This window comes from Acomys minous (assembly GCF_964271855.1).
Source record: "Acomys minous genome assembly, chromosome: 5".
Taxonomy (NCBI): Eukaryota; Metazoa; Chordata; class Mammalia; order Rodentia; family Muridae; genus Acomys; species Acomys minous.
In genome coordinates this window covers 102,260,153-102,279,558 of record NC_140494.1, presented here as the reverse complement: position 1 = coordinate 102,279,558, position 19,406 = coordinate 102,260,153, and the positions used below count along the sequence as shown (strand labels likewise).

Below are 19,406 nucleotides of genomic sequence, written 5' to 3'. Positions count from 1 at the left end.
TCACAGAACTGGTCTCTTCCAGATTAGCCAGAGGCATTTTGGTTGTCCTTACAGGGCAAGACTAATACTTGGGGGGAATGCTGCTTCAAGTGCATATCTTTTCAAGGAACTGGGAGGGTACAGAACAGTACAAGGCTGGCTGTGCCTTGAGTACCTCCGTGGATGGGTTCTTGGATTAGATTGCGGGACATTCACATTTATGAGGCTATAACACAATGTAGCTTATGTTGAGCCAAATGAAAGCCACAGTGGTTAGGAATGAAATTTAGAAGATAATGCTATCAGGAAAGGGTTCAGAGGCTAACTAACCCCTGGAGAGTGTAGGATACGGTTAGAGAGGAGACAAAGACATTCTAGGAGAGGGAAGTGTGCAAGGTGGGTTGTTGCTGGCCTTTGTATCTTAGCTGGCCCTAAGAGATTGCAGAAGCAGTTCCTTGTGATTAAAGGGTTTCACAGGGAATCGCTGCTTTATTCCAGCACTCAGAGTCCACGGCAGTCATTTCCCAATATAGCTGCCGCCCATCTATAGACGTGGACTTCTTAGCTGGCAGTTTGTCGCCCAGGCTATGTGCTACATCTGAGAAATTTGATACTAAATAGCACTTAGTAGAAAAGCCATATAATTAGAGGCCTCACGTTTAGAAATCATGACTTCAGAAGGCCTTGTTTTTTGCCAAGTGGGAGAAAAATGTAGTTGAGTTGACACGTTTATCCCTTTCAGTAAGATAGTGAGATTTATTGGCACATGCGTGTTAGAACAGACAGTGGTCACACTTGTTATCAGTGTGCCACTAGTTTTGCATATTTCCCGCAGTCCTTTCTCTTGAAGCCTTTTCTCCAATTAGGAATTAATTTAAAAGAAGATTTATATTTTCATAGGAAAAAAATCTGTTACTACATGAATATAAAATGGGAATAACTGATAGGCAGGGATGAAAGAAACAGCATTTTAATTATCTTCCTGTAACTGAGGAAGACGTTTTGAACAGAGGTGGCTTAGCAGATCATTCATTAGTAGTTTGAGATAATTGTTAAAAGGAGCAGTAGGAGGAAAGAGCAGTGCAGAACACTTTAGAACTCCGGAATTGAGGTCAGTCAGCGGTGGTCTAACCACAGTCATCGGGGTCCGATGTGCAGGCAAGATGACAGTGTGAGGGTTGCTGGTCAGGAGCAGAGCCGAGGCAACTCTGAGGCGACTCTGAGGTGACTCTGAGGTGCGATCTCAGCACTTCTGAGCTCCTCCTGGCCTAGATTTAACCCTGTCCCTTTAGCATTCAAGGCCCCGTGACCCCATTGTATTTTCTAGGCCCTCTCAGAATGCAGGAGATATAGTTAGTTTTGTTTCCTGGTGACTCCTGGGGGATTAAGGTGCAGAGGCAAGAATTAGGGCTGAGTGGAGCACGTGTTGTGTGTTTCCAATGACTCAGATCGCCTCAACCTCCCGAGTGTGCTCGTGTTGAACAGCTGCGGGATTACCTGTGCGGGAGACGAAAGAGAAATTGCTGCCTTCTGCGCTCACGTGTCAGAACTCGATCTTTCCGACAACAAGCTGGAAGACTGGCATGAGGTAAAGTTGGTGCACCCCTGCATTTGGGGAAAGGCATTGGTAACCATTGTGTTTCAGCTTATGTTACTTTACACCCCGCTGGCTCTGGTTCTCACCCGTGACTCTCTCTTGCCGTCTGTATGTATCAAGGCAAACAGCAAGTCACCAACTACCTATGGTGTATTTCGGTTAGCGCTTATTGCTTCGAGGCTGTTTTTATTGTTATGAGTAGCGTGGACATGTTTTATTCCACGGGCCTCCCGAGCCTTCCCCTGCTAACAGTGTTTTCTATGTTTCTCAGCCCCCTGCCTCCTGCTCATGCCTTCTTCTACGTCTCTGTTTATCTCTACAGACTGACTTAGAATTGCTAACACTGAAGCCAAGATTACCGCCACCTTCTTGTGACTGAAATCTGTGACAAATCCTTTCAGAACTTTCCTTATATTAATCAAGAGTCAGGTAGCTTGATAAAGCTGATGCCTTTTGACCTCAGGGTGACTCTTAACTACACAGTAACAGCGCCATAACATTCCTTCTTGCTAGTACAGATAGCGTTACCTCCCTCCCTGCTTAAAACGTTCCCTGATAGAAATTACCACAAGGCATAAGGGGAAACCAGTTCTGCCTATTTGGTTCATTCTCTTGCCTTAAATTACACTCATGTGAGGCCGGGCATGGTGATGCGCACCGGTAATCCCAGCACTCGAGAGGCAGAGGCAGGCAGATCACTGTGAGTTCGAGGCCAGCCTAGTCCACAAACCTAGACCAGGACAGCCAAAGCTACACAGAGAAACCCTGTCTCACAAAAACAAAAACAAACAAACGAACAAACAAACAAAAATTACGCTCATATATTTTGGCTTTGACTATCTGGAGATGTTTGCCTAGTGGGCATCCTAGGCCTGCAGCATCCTGCTTCCTCCACCCAGCACACCCCAGACTGCTGTAGCCAGGGAGGCATGCTGGACTCCGCTGAATGGCATCCTTCCCTTGCTTTTCCTTGCCTAGCAACCAAGGTCTGCATCCTGAGGAATGGCCCTCATCACACAGCTCTCTGCTGTTTCTAGAACTTTAGGTCTATCTTTAGCCCTGCGCTGCCATTTGCAGCACATCATAAGCACATAGCATGGGAGCTTCCTCGCTTTATTCATGCCAAACCCACTGCTCTCTCTTCCCGTCATCTGCTGGCCTCTGCCTAGGTTGCCATCCCTGTGTCCGCCACATTACCCAGAACACCTGCGCCCACTGCTGCGGAAAGATTTGTCCCGGCCTGGTGTGCTCACTTGCTGCCTCCACAGTTTCTCTAGAGACTGTGAGCCTGGTTTCAGGGGCGCTTTCTGTCTTTTTAAAGTCACCACCACCCAGCACACTAGAATCAGGTGTCTGTTGGCTGTGTTAAGGAATGGCTGACTGCATGTATGGATTGGTGACACCCACTTGCTCAATTCTTCTGTGATCTCCCAGCATTCATTTGGTCCTCTAGCGCCTGATTTATAAAGGGAGTATAGATTCCTTGGGCTGCTGGAGGAGTAGTTTCTATCTGTACACTTACCTATGTGCCTGTGTAAACTACAAGCCTCACTGTTCACACATCATAGTCCGTACTTTCTTGGTCCACTGAGACATCGTCACCAAGCATGCTGTGCCCACACTGCCCAGGTGCTAACCCTCTGACCCATGACCCTCAGTCCTGCTGACTCCCCAGATCTGTGGTCCTCTGCCCTGGGGGTGGGGATAGGGAGGTGTGCAGACCACATCCTCCTCTGCCTTCATCCTCTGCTGGATTCTCTACATTTGTTGTTTGGTTGATACAAAATCTCACACAAGCTGCATTTGACCTCTGCTTTGACTGTGTGCCCGAGCTTTTGCTCACTGGTGAGCACTTTAATAGTGATGTCATTTCACTCGAGAAAGGAGATGTCTGTAGGATAGACCAGCACACGGAGCCTGCGCTAGGAACCGGGCTTTTTCTCTGCATTACCAAAGGTCTGTGTTACTTCCCAGACCACACTGCATACAGCAGGGGCTGCACATTTATTTGAAATGTCTCTGCACTTTGTTTGGGCATCCTCCTATGTACTTGATACCCTGTTGCTTTCAAGTTTCTCTTCCAGTTTACTCTGGTCTCACCGTTTCTTGTAATCCTTATTCCTAACTGTAGTTGGTCCCTCTTATAGAGTATGTATCAGAACAGAAGGAGACTGGAGAAATAGCAACGGCAAAGGAGTATTGCTTCTTTTGTTTTGTGTTGTTGTTGTTGCTTGTTTTTGCTTTGATTAAAGTCTTTGCCAGGCTACAAATGGTCCATAGGTCACTGTATGTGTCTGATTATGAAAAAGATCGTTTGCATCTAGACATCAACCCATTTGAATTCAGCCTGTATAAATGTAGCAGCGTGGAACGAAGTAATGTAGTATGTTCTTTGAGTTTTCTGAATGGTTGCTAACATTACACATTATGAGCCGTTTCTTTTGTTTTAGCCTCTTAGCTGCTATATAATCTCAAGGCTCAAACACATATGGGCGAGAAATATAATACCTTGGAGGGAGGGAGAATGTGTCTCCCTTCCTTAATTAGGCACCTGAATATAAAGCAATTGCAGTTTCTAACTACCGACTTGAATTTTTTGCCGGGGTAGAATTTTGTCCGACCTTTCCCAATGTATCTCTTTCTCCTTTTAGTTCTCGAAACCATTGTATAAAAGAAATTGAATCAAGTGTTTGAGAGGAGGGAGGAGGTAGGTCGTCAAGTGAGGTAGAGAAAAGCTTGGGCATAAATCACAGATTGTTAGCATCATCCCCCTCCCTGTTTTCCTTATACCTTTAGTTTCTTCCTTTATAGCTGCCAGGGGAGGGGACCCTGTGAAACTGTGCAGTTGCAGTTGTAGAGGCCTCAGAGGTAATGTGAGTTCATCTTCTCACTTTCGTATGTGGCCAAACTCAACTCATTCCAGCCAGGGGAGGCTGGCTTGCTTGCATTTCCTCTCTCTCTCTCTCTCTCTCTCTCTCTCTCTCTCTCTCTCTCTCTCTCTCTCTCTCTCTCTTTAATTTAAAGACTCCAAGTGAATAGCTACCTTAGAAACTCAGTGGAGTGTGTTGCCTTTGCTGTTAAGAAGTTTTTCCATCATAAGTAATACAGTTTTATTAGTGTAATCCATACTGTGTTTTCTCGACTCTTACTGTCAGTGCCAGGTTGCACAGAAAACCTTTTTGATCTTAATACTTTAAAAGAAAACTTGTTTCTGACACATAACCTTTCCTGCCTGATTGCCTAGCTTGTGCCCAGTTTAGTATTTGGGGACATACACAGTGTCCCCACTGGACACTTGGCCGTTGGCTGATGTGTGGCTGACCACCACACAGCCCTTAGCCTTGGGAGAACCCAAACTTTGTTTCACAACCTCTAAGTTACTCATGGTTTATTATAGAAATTTATAAGGAGGGAGATTTATATTTTGTTTCTATTTAATTGGTGTTGTTTGAAAATATTAAACAGGATTTCTTACACCTCCCCACCCTCCTCAAAAGAGTGATGGGGAGCTGGTCATGGACTTCTGTGTGAATGTCCTTCTCCTTGGTATTTAGGTCACAGGATGCGGTACACTGTTGGTCCCTGCACGAGCTATTAGGCTGTGTTGTAGTCACAGCCTAGATTTCAGATTCTAGCCACAAACTGCATTAGGGTTCAGACTGTCAGGAGCCCTCACACATTAGGCAGCACCTCAGTGCACCCCGTCCCTATTTGGTAGCTCATTTCTTCATTTATGAAACATTTAGTGAGCAGGATGGATGAACAGTGAGTGTGAGGGCCTTTCCCTCTGACAGACTCCTGTGAGCTATCCTGGAGCTAGTCTTCTCAGTGAGGCGAGGAGCAGGCACTGTGGCCTGCTGCTGCCCCAGCTCTCCTGCTCTGCTGCCCCAGCGCTCCTGCCCTGCTGCTCCAGCTCTCCTGCTCTGCTGCCCCAGCTCTCTGAAAATAAACCGATGCTCCTGTCTGTATCTTCACACGGTCCTGGAGCATCCGGGTTCTCTCCCCATTCCACTGCTGAGGAAAGGTTAAGTGATGTGTCTGAAGCCGCCAGTCAGTCAGCAAGTGTTGGGAACTGCCTTGAACCAAGCCTTTCGACACTCTGAAGTCAAGTCTGACTGCTCATTTCTGACTGGCACAACATCCTAATACAAACGGAGGCACCGACCATCCACTCCCTGCGTCCTTCACTTGGCCCTCACTGACCATGCCAACTGCTCTTCAGTTGCTGCTCGCTTTCCTCAGGTTATACTCGTGATGTGCTGTGGAACCGTAGACAAATTACTTAACATCTCTGTGCTTCAGGGCCTCACTTGTCACAATAAAAGTCACATTGGCAGATTAAGAGTTAATGAGGTAAACTGTCAGGACAGGTGGAACTTCACAGAGTACATAGTTCAACCCAGTCAGGTCTCCTGCCCTACTTGATTGTGTAAGTTACTAAGTAAGCCATAAGTTAACTTACTAACCATCTCGTCTCTCTCTTTCTCTCCCTCCCACCCCCATCACCCGTCTTTCTATCCACCTATTGATCTATATTGGATGCTTTGCGCTTTTAAATAAATACAGTTCAAAGTTTGGTTGTCTTGGAAGCAGCCTGAAGCATCTCCAGTCAGTTTTGAACACACAAATCATTACGGGAGGCCTGGGGGTCGGGGCTGAAGAAGTGTTTATTCAGACTACCGTAGTGCTGAGAATGAGAGGGAGAACAGTCAAAGAGAATTGCAGGACCTAATCTTAGCTCTTTAAAAATGTATAGCCCAGAATGCCATCTAAATTACCCTTTTATCTTACTTCTGCAAGAGCGCATCATACCCGGCAGACTGGGGGCCTTGCTAATGGTCACATGGGGCGCCTTGCTCTCTACCACTAACGCAGCTATGCTACTCTTTCTTGGAAACAGACTTTAATTTGCCTCAATTTGTCAAAGTCGCTTCTGTTGCTCTCTGTGGGCCTATGCTAAGTGGGAGTCCCTGAGGTAAAAGGCCCTTCACCTGGACCCACTCACTCAGGCCCTTGTGAACGTGATTGCCCTTTCAGAGCGTCAATTGCTACTTGATTCACGCCACTCTCTTTTCTCTGCAGGTCAGTAAGATTGTTTCAAATGTTCCTCAGCTGGAGTTTCTAAACCTGAGTTCTAATCCTCTGAGCCTGTCGGTTTTAGAGAGAACATGCGCTGGGTCCTTCTCTGGGGTTCGGAAACTTGTCCTCAACAACAGCAAAGCATCATGGGAAACAGTGCACACGCTACTGCAGGAGTTACCAGAGTAAGCCCAGCGGGCCGGGTGGGGGTGGCCGGGTGGGGGGCATGTCGCCATCTGTGCCTCTACATGTAATTTCTGCTGATATCTCAGAAACTCTAGCACTGTAGGTTGAATAGAGAAAGGTCAGAAAAATGAAGTCGCTGGAGCGAGGGTGTGGGGTGACCCACTCACCTTTCCAGGGGCACAGTTCGGAGACGTGAAATGGCTTCCTTGCTTAGAAAATACCCCAGAAGCGCTTGCCATCCAGAGCATCTCCACCTTTCTCCATTTTAGCCTTCTGATTACCCTACGTAAGAATTGTGCTTTAGCTGTTTCCTCTAAAAAAAAAAAGCTAGTATCTCTAAAACATGGTGACATTGAGATACTTAAGTGCCTCTATGGGCTGATGCAAAGTGGAACTGGCATTCTTTTCAATAATTTAAGAAAGAAATTATACTTTGGGTTGTCAGTGTAGAAATGTTTTGTTCTGTTCGGTTTGTGTCTGTCTATGCATATATCATGCAGAGGAAACTTCTGACAGTAAGAAATGAAGCTGTAGTTTCTTTGCTTGTCCAAATATAGAAATGATACAAGACTCCGCCCCCCCCCCCCCCCCCCCCCCCGCAAATCTCCCCTCACACCACTTCCCGTACCTGAGTGCCTCACTGTTAATCTAATGAACTTTCTTCACTGTGTACAGCCTTCATCTTGGCATCAAATTGTTTGTTTGTTTGAGACAGGATCTCATGAAGCTCAGACCGGTCTCAAGTTCACTCTGTAGCTGAGGCTGGCCTTGAACTCGTCATTCTCCTTGCCCCATCTCTTGGGTACTAGACTGCCTATGTATCACTAGGAACTGACTTTTAAACTCAGACGTCACTTGCTAACAGTGTTCCTGGCACAAGGCCTGACATGGATTAGGGATTTGGCAGTTATTATTTCTGCAGACATAAACCTTTGCCTATTGGCACATGTTTAATCAAGCAGCAGCTTTAACCAGTCTCCGTTCCGTCACACTGGATTTACCTGCCCAGTGCTACGCTGTTTTCAGCTTCAGGAGAGTTCTTTTATATTTTGTCTGTAATACATGCCAGAGTCTCACATATCATGGGTAGTTATTTATTTTTAGTTTTTAACTCACTGTGTAGCCCAGGCTAGCCTCAAGTTGATGTTCCTGCCCCAGGCTCCCTGGTTACTGGCACTTGCATCGTTTAGCTAGTGACTGGCGTGGTAGTGTGTGCAAAGATAAAACTCAACTGCCGTCTCCTTTTCTCTCTGCAGTTTGGAGGAGCTCTTCCTGTGCCTTAATGACTATGAAACAGTGTCTTGTCCTTCTGTTTGCTGTCATTCCCTTAAGCTCCTACACATAACAGACAATAACCTCCAAGACTGGACTGAAATCCGAAAGCTGGGTGTAATGTTTCCTTCACTGGATACCCTGGTCCTGGCCAACAATCACTTGAACGCCATCGAGGAGCCTGCCGACTCCCTGGCTAGGTTGTTCCCTAACCTGCGATCTATCAGCCTCCACAAGTCAGGTGAGGCACAGGCTTGCCCTCGTTCTGTGTCACACTTGCCAAGCTCTTGCATGAGATAGGGTAAAAAAAAAAAATGGTTAGGTTTCCAGCAGGGACTGGTGCTCCAGTGCACTTAAGACATCACGTTCTTCATAAGTACACAGACTAGTAAGTACTAAGGAGCATAGAATTATAGTCATAATTTCTATTTTATATGTTATAAAGGGTCATATTATAAAAGGAGTAGAATGAAATTGATGAGGTAGTTATTAAAAGACAGAGGGAAAAAGCATATAAACCCAATCATTTTAACTTAGAAGCAAAGTTAGGAATCCTAGTCTGGCAGCCTTTTTATGTGGTCATCTATACATTTTTGATTACCACCTTATTGCTGTTGGATCCTGTGCATTACAAAAATGAATATGTGTTAGCACTTTTTATTTAAAACCAGCTTTAGATTCACTGCAAAGTTAAGTAGAAAGTACAGATGGTTCCCACGTATGTACGATCTGCCTCCACTATCTACCTCCCACTCCCAACTGGTATGTTTTTAACATGTCCGTCAGCTAACTGGTTCTGACATTTCATGTATCTGAGAGCTATAGTTTCCCTTAGGGTGTACCCATGGGCCTTAAGAAAGGAACAGAACAGCTCCTCCATGTGGTGTGCCCACATGAGCTCAGCGCTCGCCCAGTGCCCGGGTCTACCTGCTTATCCCTCTCGCACTGGCAGCCTCTGAGCTGTCCATCGGCTCTGCACTTCTGCCTTTGCCACAGGGTCGTTTATTTGTAATCACACCAAGTGGAGCTTCTTTGAGTCAGTTTCTTTCACTTAGTAATCCACATTTAAGTCCCTCATGCCTTGTCGTGGCTTCATAGTTCCCTTCTTTTCAGCCCTGCCAGAATAACATTCCATTCTCTAGGTGTACAGTAGTTTATCCATCTAAAGGGTTTTTGCTTCCTTTCAAGTTTGAACATCTGTGAATAAAGTTATAGCTATCAGTGCGGCTGTCCAAGCAGAAACAGGCTTCCATTTTTTTTAGGTAAATAATAAGGGTAAGATGGTTGAACTATACCATAAGATTGTACTTAGTTTTTTGAAGAAACCCCAAACTCTTCAAGTCATCACACTGTTTTCCCTTTCCACGAGCTGTGAGTGAGAGATGTGTTTCTCCACATGCTTGTCAGCTTCAGGGCCTGCCAGTGATGTGTGCTTTGACTTCTAATAAGTGTCTTAGGGTGAGCTTGTTGTTTGACGTTCCCTGACTGCCAAATGGGAAAGAGTTTGTGTGCTTTCTTGCCATCTGCTGTTGTCTGTGGAGAGGTGTCTGCTGGGAGAGTTTTGCACTTTTAGTTACAGTGAGGTTGTTAGTTGGGTAGTATATAGTTGGGTCATGTGTTGTGTTGTGTTGTGTTGTGTTGTGAGATGCTATCTTTGGGAAGATGAGAGCGAACACCCAAGAAAAGGGACTGACAAAAGACTAAAGTACAGATACCACCAGAGTCCATCTTGATGAACCAGTGGGTTTATTGGGGTTACTTACTGAAATATGGGTAAGGGATTACTTCCAGGACTGAAATGACTCAATGACAGTTGCTTCACCAAAGTCCACCCAATATAAGTGACAGTTCACAAAAACTGAAAACCTGGAGCACACCCACCACCTACAGGCAGCTTAGCAATTTAGAGAGTGTCCTTGGCCAGGTGCCTCAGTGGGTCTGAGCCTCTTCCGTGCAGCTCAGCTGGTCTCTGCCCTTTTTTCAGGCATTTAGGCTTGTCTGAGATTGACTCTCAGCAGTCTTGGGGAGATAGAGACCATAGTGAATCTGGTGGATTTCAGGAACTGCCTAAGGCTATCTTGAGTTATTTACTGCCTGTCTTAAGGAGCTTCCTTATAATTCACTTTCCTTTAGAATGTTTTATCTCCCTGTGAACATCCTGTCTTAAGCATTTTCCTCTAAGATGCAAGATTTTAGTCTAGAGGAAATAGCTACACAACAGGTTGAATCATTAGTTGTTTATAAGTTGGGTTTTTGCTAGTAGTTTGGTTGTAGTTGGGTTGTTAGTTAAGTTGCTGTTGAGATCTGAGTTGATGGTCAGGCTGTTAGTTGGGTTGTTGGGTTGTAGATGGGCTGTAGTTAAACTGTTTTCAGTGCTGCAGACTGAGCCTGGGCCTTTGTTTGTGCTAATCTATCAGTGAACTATATCGTTAGCTGTCTTTTTTCTTTTTATTTTGAGACAAGGTCTCACTAAGCTACCCAAGCTAGACTTGAACCCAGGACCCTCCTGCTTCACCCCCTTGAGTAGTTGGGGTAACAACCCTGTTACGCCAGATTCAGCTTATTGCTTTAACAGTTCTTGTCTGTGCCATCAGTGGGCCTTTATTAAATGTGTCTTTTGCAAAAAAAAAAAAAAATATATATATATATATGTATGTATGTATGTGTATGTATGTATGTATGTATGTATGTATGTATGTATGTATGTATGTATGTATCTCCCAATCTGACTTTTACTCTCATTCTTTTGACCTAGTATTCTTCCTGTTTCTAGAACAACTACATACTTAACAATAACTCTGACTGAGAACAGAAAGAGAACCGCAGTTTAATTCACCATAGATGCTATGATTGTGGGTGGGAAATGAGGTGGGGTTTTTTTTGGAAATTACATCTACTTATTTGTTTTGTAGAGGACAACTTGCAGAAGTCAGCTTTCTCCTTTCACCTTGTAGGTCTTGGGAATTGAACTCAGGCTGTCAACCTTGGTGTCAAGTACCTCCGTTTGCTTAACCATCTAACTGGCCCCTGGAAATGCACTTTAAAAGCAGATATTTTACATACAGAAGGTTTTTATTTTACAACTTGATACCCCTTGACATCCTTCTCTTGTATCTAAAAAGAAATCTCCCAACTAGTAAGGGAGAGGACAGTTGCGAGTTGGGATAGCTGTGTGCTAGGGTCCTCATAGGTTCCAACTTTGCCCTTGCTGAAGGTCACTGAAAATTCGAAACAGTTATGTTCTCTGAAATGGATTTCCCATGTCATAGAACTGGGCCACTCAGTTTCATAGGATGTTGCCTTGTGAAAGCCCATCTGACTTGGATGGCGTGCATCAGCTTGGATGATACAATTGCCCACAGGCAGGGAGAGATGCATTTTGGAACTAAATGCCATAGCCTGACTAGTGCTTTCCTTGCTCGAGGGTTTAGGGTTATTGTGCTCGTGGGTCAGGCTGTGTTGGACCCATTTCCTTGCCACCAGCCTGAGGGTAGCATAAAACTAATAAACTAATAGTTTCTGCTCTTGTCCCATTTTTAGAACATGTTAGGGGAAAGTTGGGTATCCTCCCCCTATCACCTCTAAGGTTCATAGTCCACGAGGCTGCCCTTAAAAAGAAATTGTCAGGTCACATTTGAGAAAAGTCGCAGCATGTACCCTGTTTGCTGAAGCCGCGATAACCCAAGTAGAAGCCGTTGATGAGTGGGAGATGGGAGGGTGTCGGGGAACCAGGCTCTCCCTCTCCGGCCTTCATCACTGAGCTCACACGGTGGGAGAGGTCTTGGGAAGTGGGTTTGTTGGTTGGTCTTGTTTATTGTTGAGAGAGAGTCTCCCTGTCCTGCCCGAGCTGGCCTTGAACTCCAGACCCTCCCGCTTTAGCGTCTGAGCAGATGTGAACCTGGGCATGTGGCACTGGGCCTGTTTTCCAGGGCAGTTACTTTGGACTTTAACCCTCTGTCCCTGGAAAGGGACCAGCGTTTGGCTGGCTGTCTCCACCTCAGCATTTCAGGAATTGCTGGTAACTGCTTGGCCATGTTTATCTTCTAACTTTTGTACTTTGATGAGTTTATTTAATAATATCTTTTTTTTTTTCCAATTAGGTTTGCAGTCCTGGGAAGACATTGACAAACTAAACTCTTTCCCCAAGCTTGAAGAAGTAAGATTGCTAGGAATTCCTCTTCTGCAGCCATACACCACTGAGGAGCGCAGGAAATTGGTGGTAGCCAGGTGTGTTGCCCCGCCCTCTTCCATGTCCCTCTGAAGGGGCATGGAAGGGACAGTGTGTTCTTTGGGGGTGCCATGGAGTGTCCCATCTCCTGAGCAGGCTGTACTTGTGCTGGTAGAGCTCAGGCCTGGATAAGAAGGGTTGCTGTCCTGCCAAGACCACTGGGGGGGATTCTCCTATAAATGCATTTGCTTATTTGTTTCTTTAACACTTAGAACATTTAAAAGCTCATTTTGGGTGATGAGATGAAAGCCTATTGATGGAGAATTGTCTGATGCAGACATCCTTGTGTCCTCTAGTGTAGTGGTCATGTAAAGTGCAGACGTACCTGGAAATGGAGTCATCTCAGCAGCATCTGTTTTCTTCATAACTATCCATTGACTTAAGAATGCCGGCTCTTAATGTCTTCCTGCCTTCCCTGTCTCTGATGCTGCCTGTGAACACTGCAGTTTCCCACCAGTGTGTTTGCTAGCATGAACCTTTAGCAGAAGAAAAGATGTTGGCTAAAATGAAAATGGCCCCAGGGCTTTGCTTTGCTCTTGTCATCACCCTGAGCTCTTGAGGGACGGGCAGTAGGCTGTGACGTTTCTGCAGAAGAGAGCCTTGTTAAGCACAGCATTGAGTTCTGCCCAGCTAATGCCCAGCGCCACACTGCCATGCGGGTATTTCTTACCACAGTCAGAGGGCGCAATGGTCCCTTAGGGGAAGCCCGAGTCTCAGGATAGGTAGGCTCTGGCCTTTCTGTTCCTCACACGATTCTTATGAAGTATAAGATGACAGGTGAGCTGTCTATTCATATTATAAGAGCTACACTTGCAGCTTGTGCGGCTTTCGTGGAAGTCCCCGCCTGGGTGGCTGTGCACCCCTGAAGTCTCGGCTAACTTGAAATATGATGACACCAGGTTTCTGCAGATTTATATGAGCAAGAGACTGTGAAAGAGCTCCTGACTGACTTTTTACAATATCGATCACATGTGGAGGAAATGCTTATATTCTGGTTATATTGAATTTTCTAAAACATATTGTTAAAATTTTACCTTCGTTTGATTTTTTAAATGGGGCTGGAGAGACAATTCAGTAGTTAAGAGCACCTGCTGCTCTTCCAAGGACCAGAGTTTGGTTCCCAGAACCCTTGTGATGTGGTGTCTAACCACCTGTGATGCCAGCGTTAGGGAATCTGCTACCCTCCTTGGTCCTTTGCAAGCACCAGCATATGTGAGTGCATATGGAGACATAGACATTTTTAAAAAAGCAAATTTTAAAGTGGGTCTTTAGGTACTTTAGACCTATAACTCGGCTTGCATTCCATCTACCTATGTTGGACCATGTGGCCTAGCATTGTGCCTGAAAGGTTAGGCTTAAGACAGAAGGCCGGTGTCAGAGGTAGGTTTAAAATGAAGGTCAGTGTCACATCTGAAAATGCAACACTCTTCGTCTCCTCTTTTGATGACTTCACTGCACATCAGACTTCACACAGGAGCAAAGCCCCGCCAACTGTGTCCTTTCAAAAATGTCGGCCAGTTATTTGATTTCCAGCCCTTAAAATGTCTTTATTTTGGTTCTGCCTTATAGGTTGCCCTCTGTTTCCAAACTCAATGGCAGTGTTGTTACCGATGGTGAGCGAGAAGATTCTGAGAGGTTTTTCATCCGGTACTACGTGGATGTTCCACAGGAAGATGTGCCATTCAGGTAAAATGCTACCGTGAGTGCAGCAGTATGGTAGAGCACCGGCCGTTGATGAGCTATCGCCTCAGGACAAGGTCCGATCCTTACATCCTAGAGGACTTTGGGAGTAGGTTTAAAGAGAAGAGGAAACCACAAAAACAGACATTTTGTCTTCTTTTCCAGAGCATCATGGTTCTCAACCTGTGGATCGTGACCTGCTTGGGGTCAAATGACCCTTTCACAGGGGTCGCATGTCAGATCTCCTGCATATCAGATAATTACACTATAATTCATAACAGTAGCAAGATTATAGTTATGAAGTAGCAATGAAAATAATTTTATGGTTGGGGTCACCACAACATGAGGGCCTGTATTAAAGCATCCTAAGGGTTGAGAACCACCGCTGTGTACATTTCCTGTGCTCTTCTGTGGACAGTGGACTGGTCCCTGGCTAACACCTGTTTTCCCCACACTTTGCTTTGCATTGCCACTTCCTCTTCTCAAAGCACGTTTTCCTCTGCCCTCAGACTAGTTCCTTCTTCTCTGTTGTGTTTGGTTTTGGAGCAGTAGGCTTGGCAAGAGAGGGAGGGACTGGAAAGTAGAGTCAGGGGGCTGCATGGCAAGAGCGGTGCTGGGCTGAGTGAGGGCTGTCGGGATTGCAGGAGGAAGGGCTGGCTACCATGAAGAACTGCCTTTACTCCTCAGGGAGAAGGAAGGTGGTGGGTGCATATGTCCACGTACTCAATTAAAGGCATGCCTAAAAACAGGTTTCCTTGTATAGACAAATAGAATTGCTTGCCCCAAAAGTTACATGCCTCTTTTATTTAAGAAAAGGCTGGGGGAGGGGGGGTGCGGGGGGCTGGAGAGATGGCTTGATGGTTAAGAGCACCACTTGTTCTCGCAGAGGACCCAGGTTTGTTTTCCAGCACCCACATGACCATATGACACATAATTCCAGGTCCAGGAATCCAACCCCCTATTCTGGCTTCCTAGAGCACCAAGAAGACATGTGGCACACAGACATACATGCAAGCAAAACATTTATACATATCAAATAAATCTGAAAGAAAGAAGATGGTAAAGTACCTGCTGGAAAAAAAAAAGCACACACGGGCATGTGTGAAAGCTGGATACACAGTGCTGACATCTCAGCCTCTGTGGGGAGTGTGAGGAAAGGCAGGTAATCAGAAGCTTTTGGACTAGTGAGCTTGATACACACAGCGGAAAAACTCCAGTGAGACTCTCTCCTGACAACTGACCCCCTGAGGTTCATGTGAACCCACATACATACATACACATATGCACCCACACGTGCAAGAAAGGAAAGAAGATAGAAATTGTCCTTAAAATATTACAAAGAAAAGAAAAAAGAAATAGCTGGGAAGGCACCACTACCTGTAATTCCAGACCCCAGGCAGTGGGGGAGGTAGTGGCACCTGGAGTTCAGTGGCAGTGTGTCTGTGTAGGGAAGAGACTCAGTTTGGTGTCTTACATCTGTAATCCTAGCATTAAAGAGTCCAGCTGGAGAGTTGGGAGTTCAAGGCTACCCTTAGCTACATAGTACGTTGAGGTTAGCAAGGGCTAAATGTCTTAAAGCAAGCAAACAAAAACTCCCAGATGGCAAAAACAGCAACAAGAACTCTTCAGGAATATCAGGAGCCCTTCCTGGAATCAGGGTTCAGTCAAGCCGGCAGCCATTAGGGAGGGCGTGAGGCAGCTTGCTGAGTCTGAAGTCTGCAAGGGCTCAGGCTTCTGGTTCATTCTTGCTGCACGGATGTGTTTCCTCCTCTAAGGAATTACTATTTATAGACTAATATTTGTGACTTAAAATCATGGACATTCTGTAAAGCTGTAAGTTTGCATAAAGATACTTTATTCATATTAGAAATATTTTAAAACTCGCAAATATTTAAAAATATTAGAAAAATTAAGGTGTGGGGGGATTTATCATGCCTTTTAATGCACACAATATATATATGAGGTTTAAAGTAAATGAAAAAATAAAACAAAACCTAGGTCCATTGCTGACAAGAGGGCTTATCAGGTAAAGGGTAATGGCGCTCGCCTCCAACCTGATGGATGTCTGTCCCACAAGGTGGAAGGACACAGCCCAGTCCTGCAGGTTGTTTTGTGACCTACACACACCCATTGTGGGCCTGAGCACTGGTTTGTGCACCCAGGTGTGCTGGCTGAACATGTACACACACACACACACACACACACACACACACACTCACACTAGCATACCCAAACACATATGCATACACACATGCATACACACACAGAAACACACATACTCATGCTAATCCCCACAAAATAAATAGATCTTAAAATTAAATGGCCATGGCCCGGGTATCTATTTTCATTTGGCTAACTTGCTAATACCTGTAGATATAGCCATGTAGGTACAGATAGATAAAAAGATAGATAATATTGTTTTCAGCCCCCAGTAGTATAATTATCTTGCAATGCATTTATTCCCCTGCAATAGTGTTGTAGAATGAAAACCATAGAAATAAATCTTGCTTGGCTTTAATTAGCAGAGAAATTTATTATAAGGTATTGGGAGGACTTGTTAGAGAAAGGCGTGGACAGCCATGTCTTCAGCTCCTGTGTGACGTGTCACCGCTGGCCTGCTGTCTGTGGACACATGGTGCCAGGAGTGCCTCCTGACCCCTGCAGCTGTGTCGTTGCCTGTTGATTTCTCTCATTTAAAAAGCTCTGCTAAGCTCCTACTGTGTAGGTTCCCATTCCAATCAGCTTTCATTGGCTCACACTCTGACCCCAGGCTGGCCTTGAACTTAAGCCCCCTTGTCTCGGCCTCCTAAGTATGGGGACTGCAGATGTGACCACCGTTCTTGTTTTAGCCACCATGGATCTTTCTAGGCACTTTCTTGAACTGCTTTTGAGAACTACTGAAACATCAGCTTTTGTTGGTTTGCTTTCATGGCAGACAGTGCTGGGGGTGGAACCCGGGTTTGCTAGGTGAACGCTCCATCCCCCCCCCAGTACCCCACAGCTGCATCCCCAGCATCCTGAGCTTCATGCTTTCCCCAGATAGAAACCACACAGGACAAGTAGCAGAGCTTACGTCTTACACGTCCCAGCATCTGGGTGTTCCTTTTCCTGGTTGTAAGGAAGGCAGCTCTTGTCGCGCGTCCTAATGTTATCTTTGTACAAATGGGAACGAGTGTCTGGGTAGTCTGGGGCTTATGAGCTGCTGCGTTCAGTTGTAAGTCTCGGGCCTCTGGGTGGCAGCCATGTTACTCAGTTTTATCTCATGATGCCTGCTGCCTTGGTGCTGAAGCTGACCACGCGAGTATACCTTTTACAGAAGGATGGACGATAAGGAAGTAACAGAAAAGAAATTTTGCAGACATGTACACAGACGTAACAGTGAGCAAAAGGTGAATGTGGGTTAATAATGTTATTTTATACACCGATCCTAGGTATTCCTTGGTGATTCCTGGTATTCACTGTTCTCTTCCATTGTCCCCGCCACCCCCTTTCTCCTTGCTTACAGCTGTTTTTGACTTCAGGCAGTACAGTCGGAGCCAGCTGTTTGTGTTGGAGTCTTCACCCTTACTGGTTTTACATATCTGTGCTTTCCTTCTTGGAATTTCTCCCTCTAGACCTGGTGGTACAGGGAAGTGCTAAAGAGAACCTCTGGATGCCATCCACACCTAAACATGACTCCTTGGTTTCCCTTGGCACCTAACCACCTACCTTGGCTGACATTTCAACAAAGTTTTTTGGGCGATACATTTGGCCTGGCGATGTGTAGAAATGGCACGGGGAGCTGCGAGGTGCAGTTTGCAGGCGGGTGGCGTTCTGTGGGCTAAGCTTTGAAACCTTGTAAAGCTTATGTCTAAAGGCCGTTTTGGAGGCTGTTTATGGGATGGAATCTTACACTGCCATGCATTCCACTTGTCAGCCTTTGGGACTGCAGACCTACTCTGACTCAGGAAGAACTGGCATTATTTTTGACCCAAGTGAAAAGGTCAGTGGAGACCGCATCACCAGGTCTTCCGTGATGGCACTGTCTATGGTCCTCTTTGGGGAAGCGCTGTGGCTTTCAGTTTAATGCTGCAGTTGGACAGGATTCATGGGCTCCTTAAAATGATCCTAGAGACTCCACAATGCGTTCACTGCCACAAAGGATTCACGTGGACTATTTAATGCATTCAGTGTGTGTGTGTGTGTGGGCGCGCGCACGCGCCTAGTAATATAGACACCAGAAATTGACATTTGCTGCCTTCCTCAGTTGCTCTTCACATTATTTTTTGAGACAGGGTCTCTCATTGAATCTGAGGCTCAATGACTGAGTTAGAACAGCTTGCCAGAAAGTTCCAGGAGCCCTCTTGTCTCAGAGGGTGCCCTTGTGTGGCATCCCTGGCTTTTGCAGTGGTATTGTGGATCTGAACTCAGGTCCTCACACTTATGTTGTAAGCACTGTACTGACGGGGCTCTCTCTCCGGCCCGATGCAGACTAGTTAAGGACCATTTCTTCCCGTTTGTCTCTTTATCTAATTATGCTGACTTTCCCATCCACCAGCACTTAAATGCTGCTACTCGGCTGCTTCTGGCCTCCAAGTGGAGGCAGGCAGAGCAGTCTCAGCCCTCAGCCTGCATCCCTGCCTGTGAAGTCTTTTCAGATGTGGTACTCCTCTTATTCTGTCAACGCCTCAGAGTGGGAAGTGACCTCTAGGTCCTTCTAAGGTTGTATAAATAGAAGATGAGTAGAGGAGCCATATGGGTGACATGATCACTTGTATTTTTGTGTCCTCAATGTTTTGAATTCTTGCACATTATCAAAAATAAATATTTGCCATCTCAGCATCGTTTACCATATACCATGAATAAATCCACTTTCTGGTCAGCGAACCAGACACGCAATTGTAACTGCTCTCAGCTGCTGATGGGTGGAGGTCAGACATCTTGACAAGTGCCTATGCCAACAGAGGCAGGAAAAGCTAAACACACCCTTCCTTCCTCCCTCCCTCCCTCCCTCCCTTCCTTCCTTCCTTCCTTGGTCTCTTGAACCCTCAGTCTCTTCTGGAGCTGGAGTTAACAAGTGGTTTGTGAGTTGCCCAACAGGGGTGCTGGGAACCAAACTCTGGTTCTCTGGGGAAACAGAGATCACTCTTATCCCCTGAGCCACTGTCATCCCTGTGCCCCTAGCTGTGACATCCCTTCCTGAGCCCTGGTAATGCGAGAACAATAGACATGCATCGCCATGCCTGGCTAGATCGTATTTGAATGGTGCCTATATTTCAGTACCCTCCCTGGGCATAGTTTATGGGGGTTTCACTGTAATACTCTTTCACTTAAGCCCATAAGCTAGCAGGTGCTGTGCCTCGTGGCCATGAGCTTTTCATCTTTGGCAGCACTGTCTCAGTCACC

General features: G+C 45.8%; 1 protein-coding gene across 2 annotated transcripts in view; it reads left to right on the top strand.

Moving 5' to 3' along the window:
- Positions 1 to 19,406, top strand: part of TBCEL (tubulin folding cofactor E like) — a 59,698-nt gene that overhangs the window by 20,654 nt on the left and 19,638 nt on the right. For both annotated transcript variants that reach the window (XM_084783807.1, XM_084783808.1), the window contains exons 3-7: positions 1,428 to 1,567; positions 6,659 to 6,840; positions 8,098 to 8,354; positions 12,214 to 12,340; positions 13,911 to 14,027. In XM_084783807.1, coding sequence (XP_084639933.1) covers positions 1,428 to 1,567; positions 6,659 to 6,840; positions 8,098 to 8,354; positions 12,214 to 12,340; positions 13,911 to 14,027 — 823 coding nt within the window. The remainder of the gene's footprint in view (positions 1 to 1,427; positions 1,568 to 6,658; positions 6,841 to 8,097; positions 8,355 to 12,213; positions 12,341 to 13,910; positions 14,028 to 19,406) is intronic.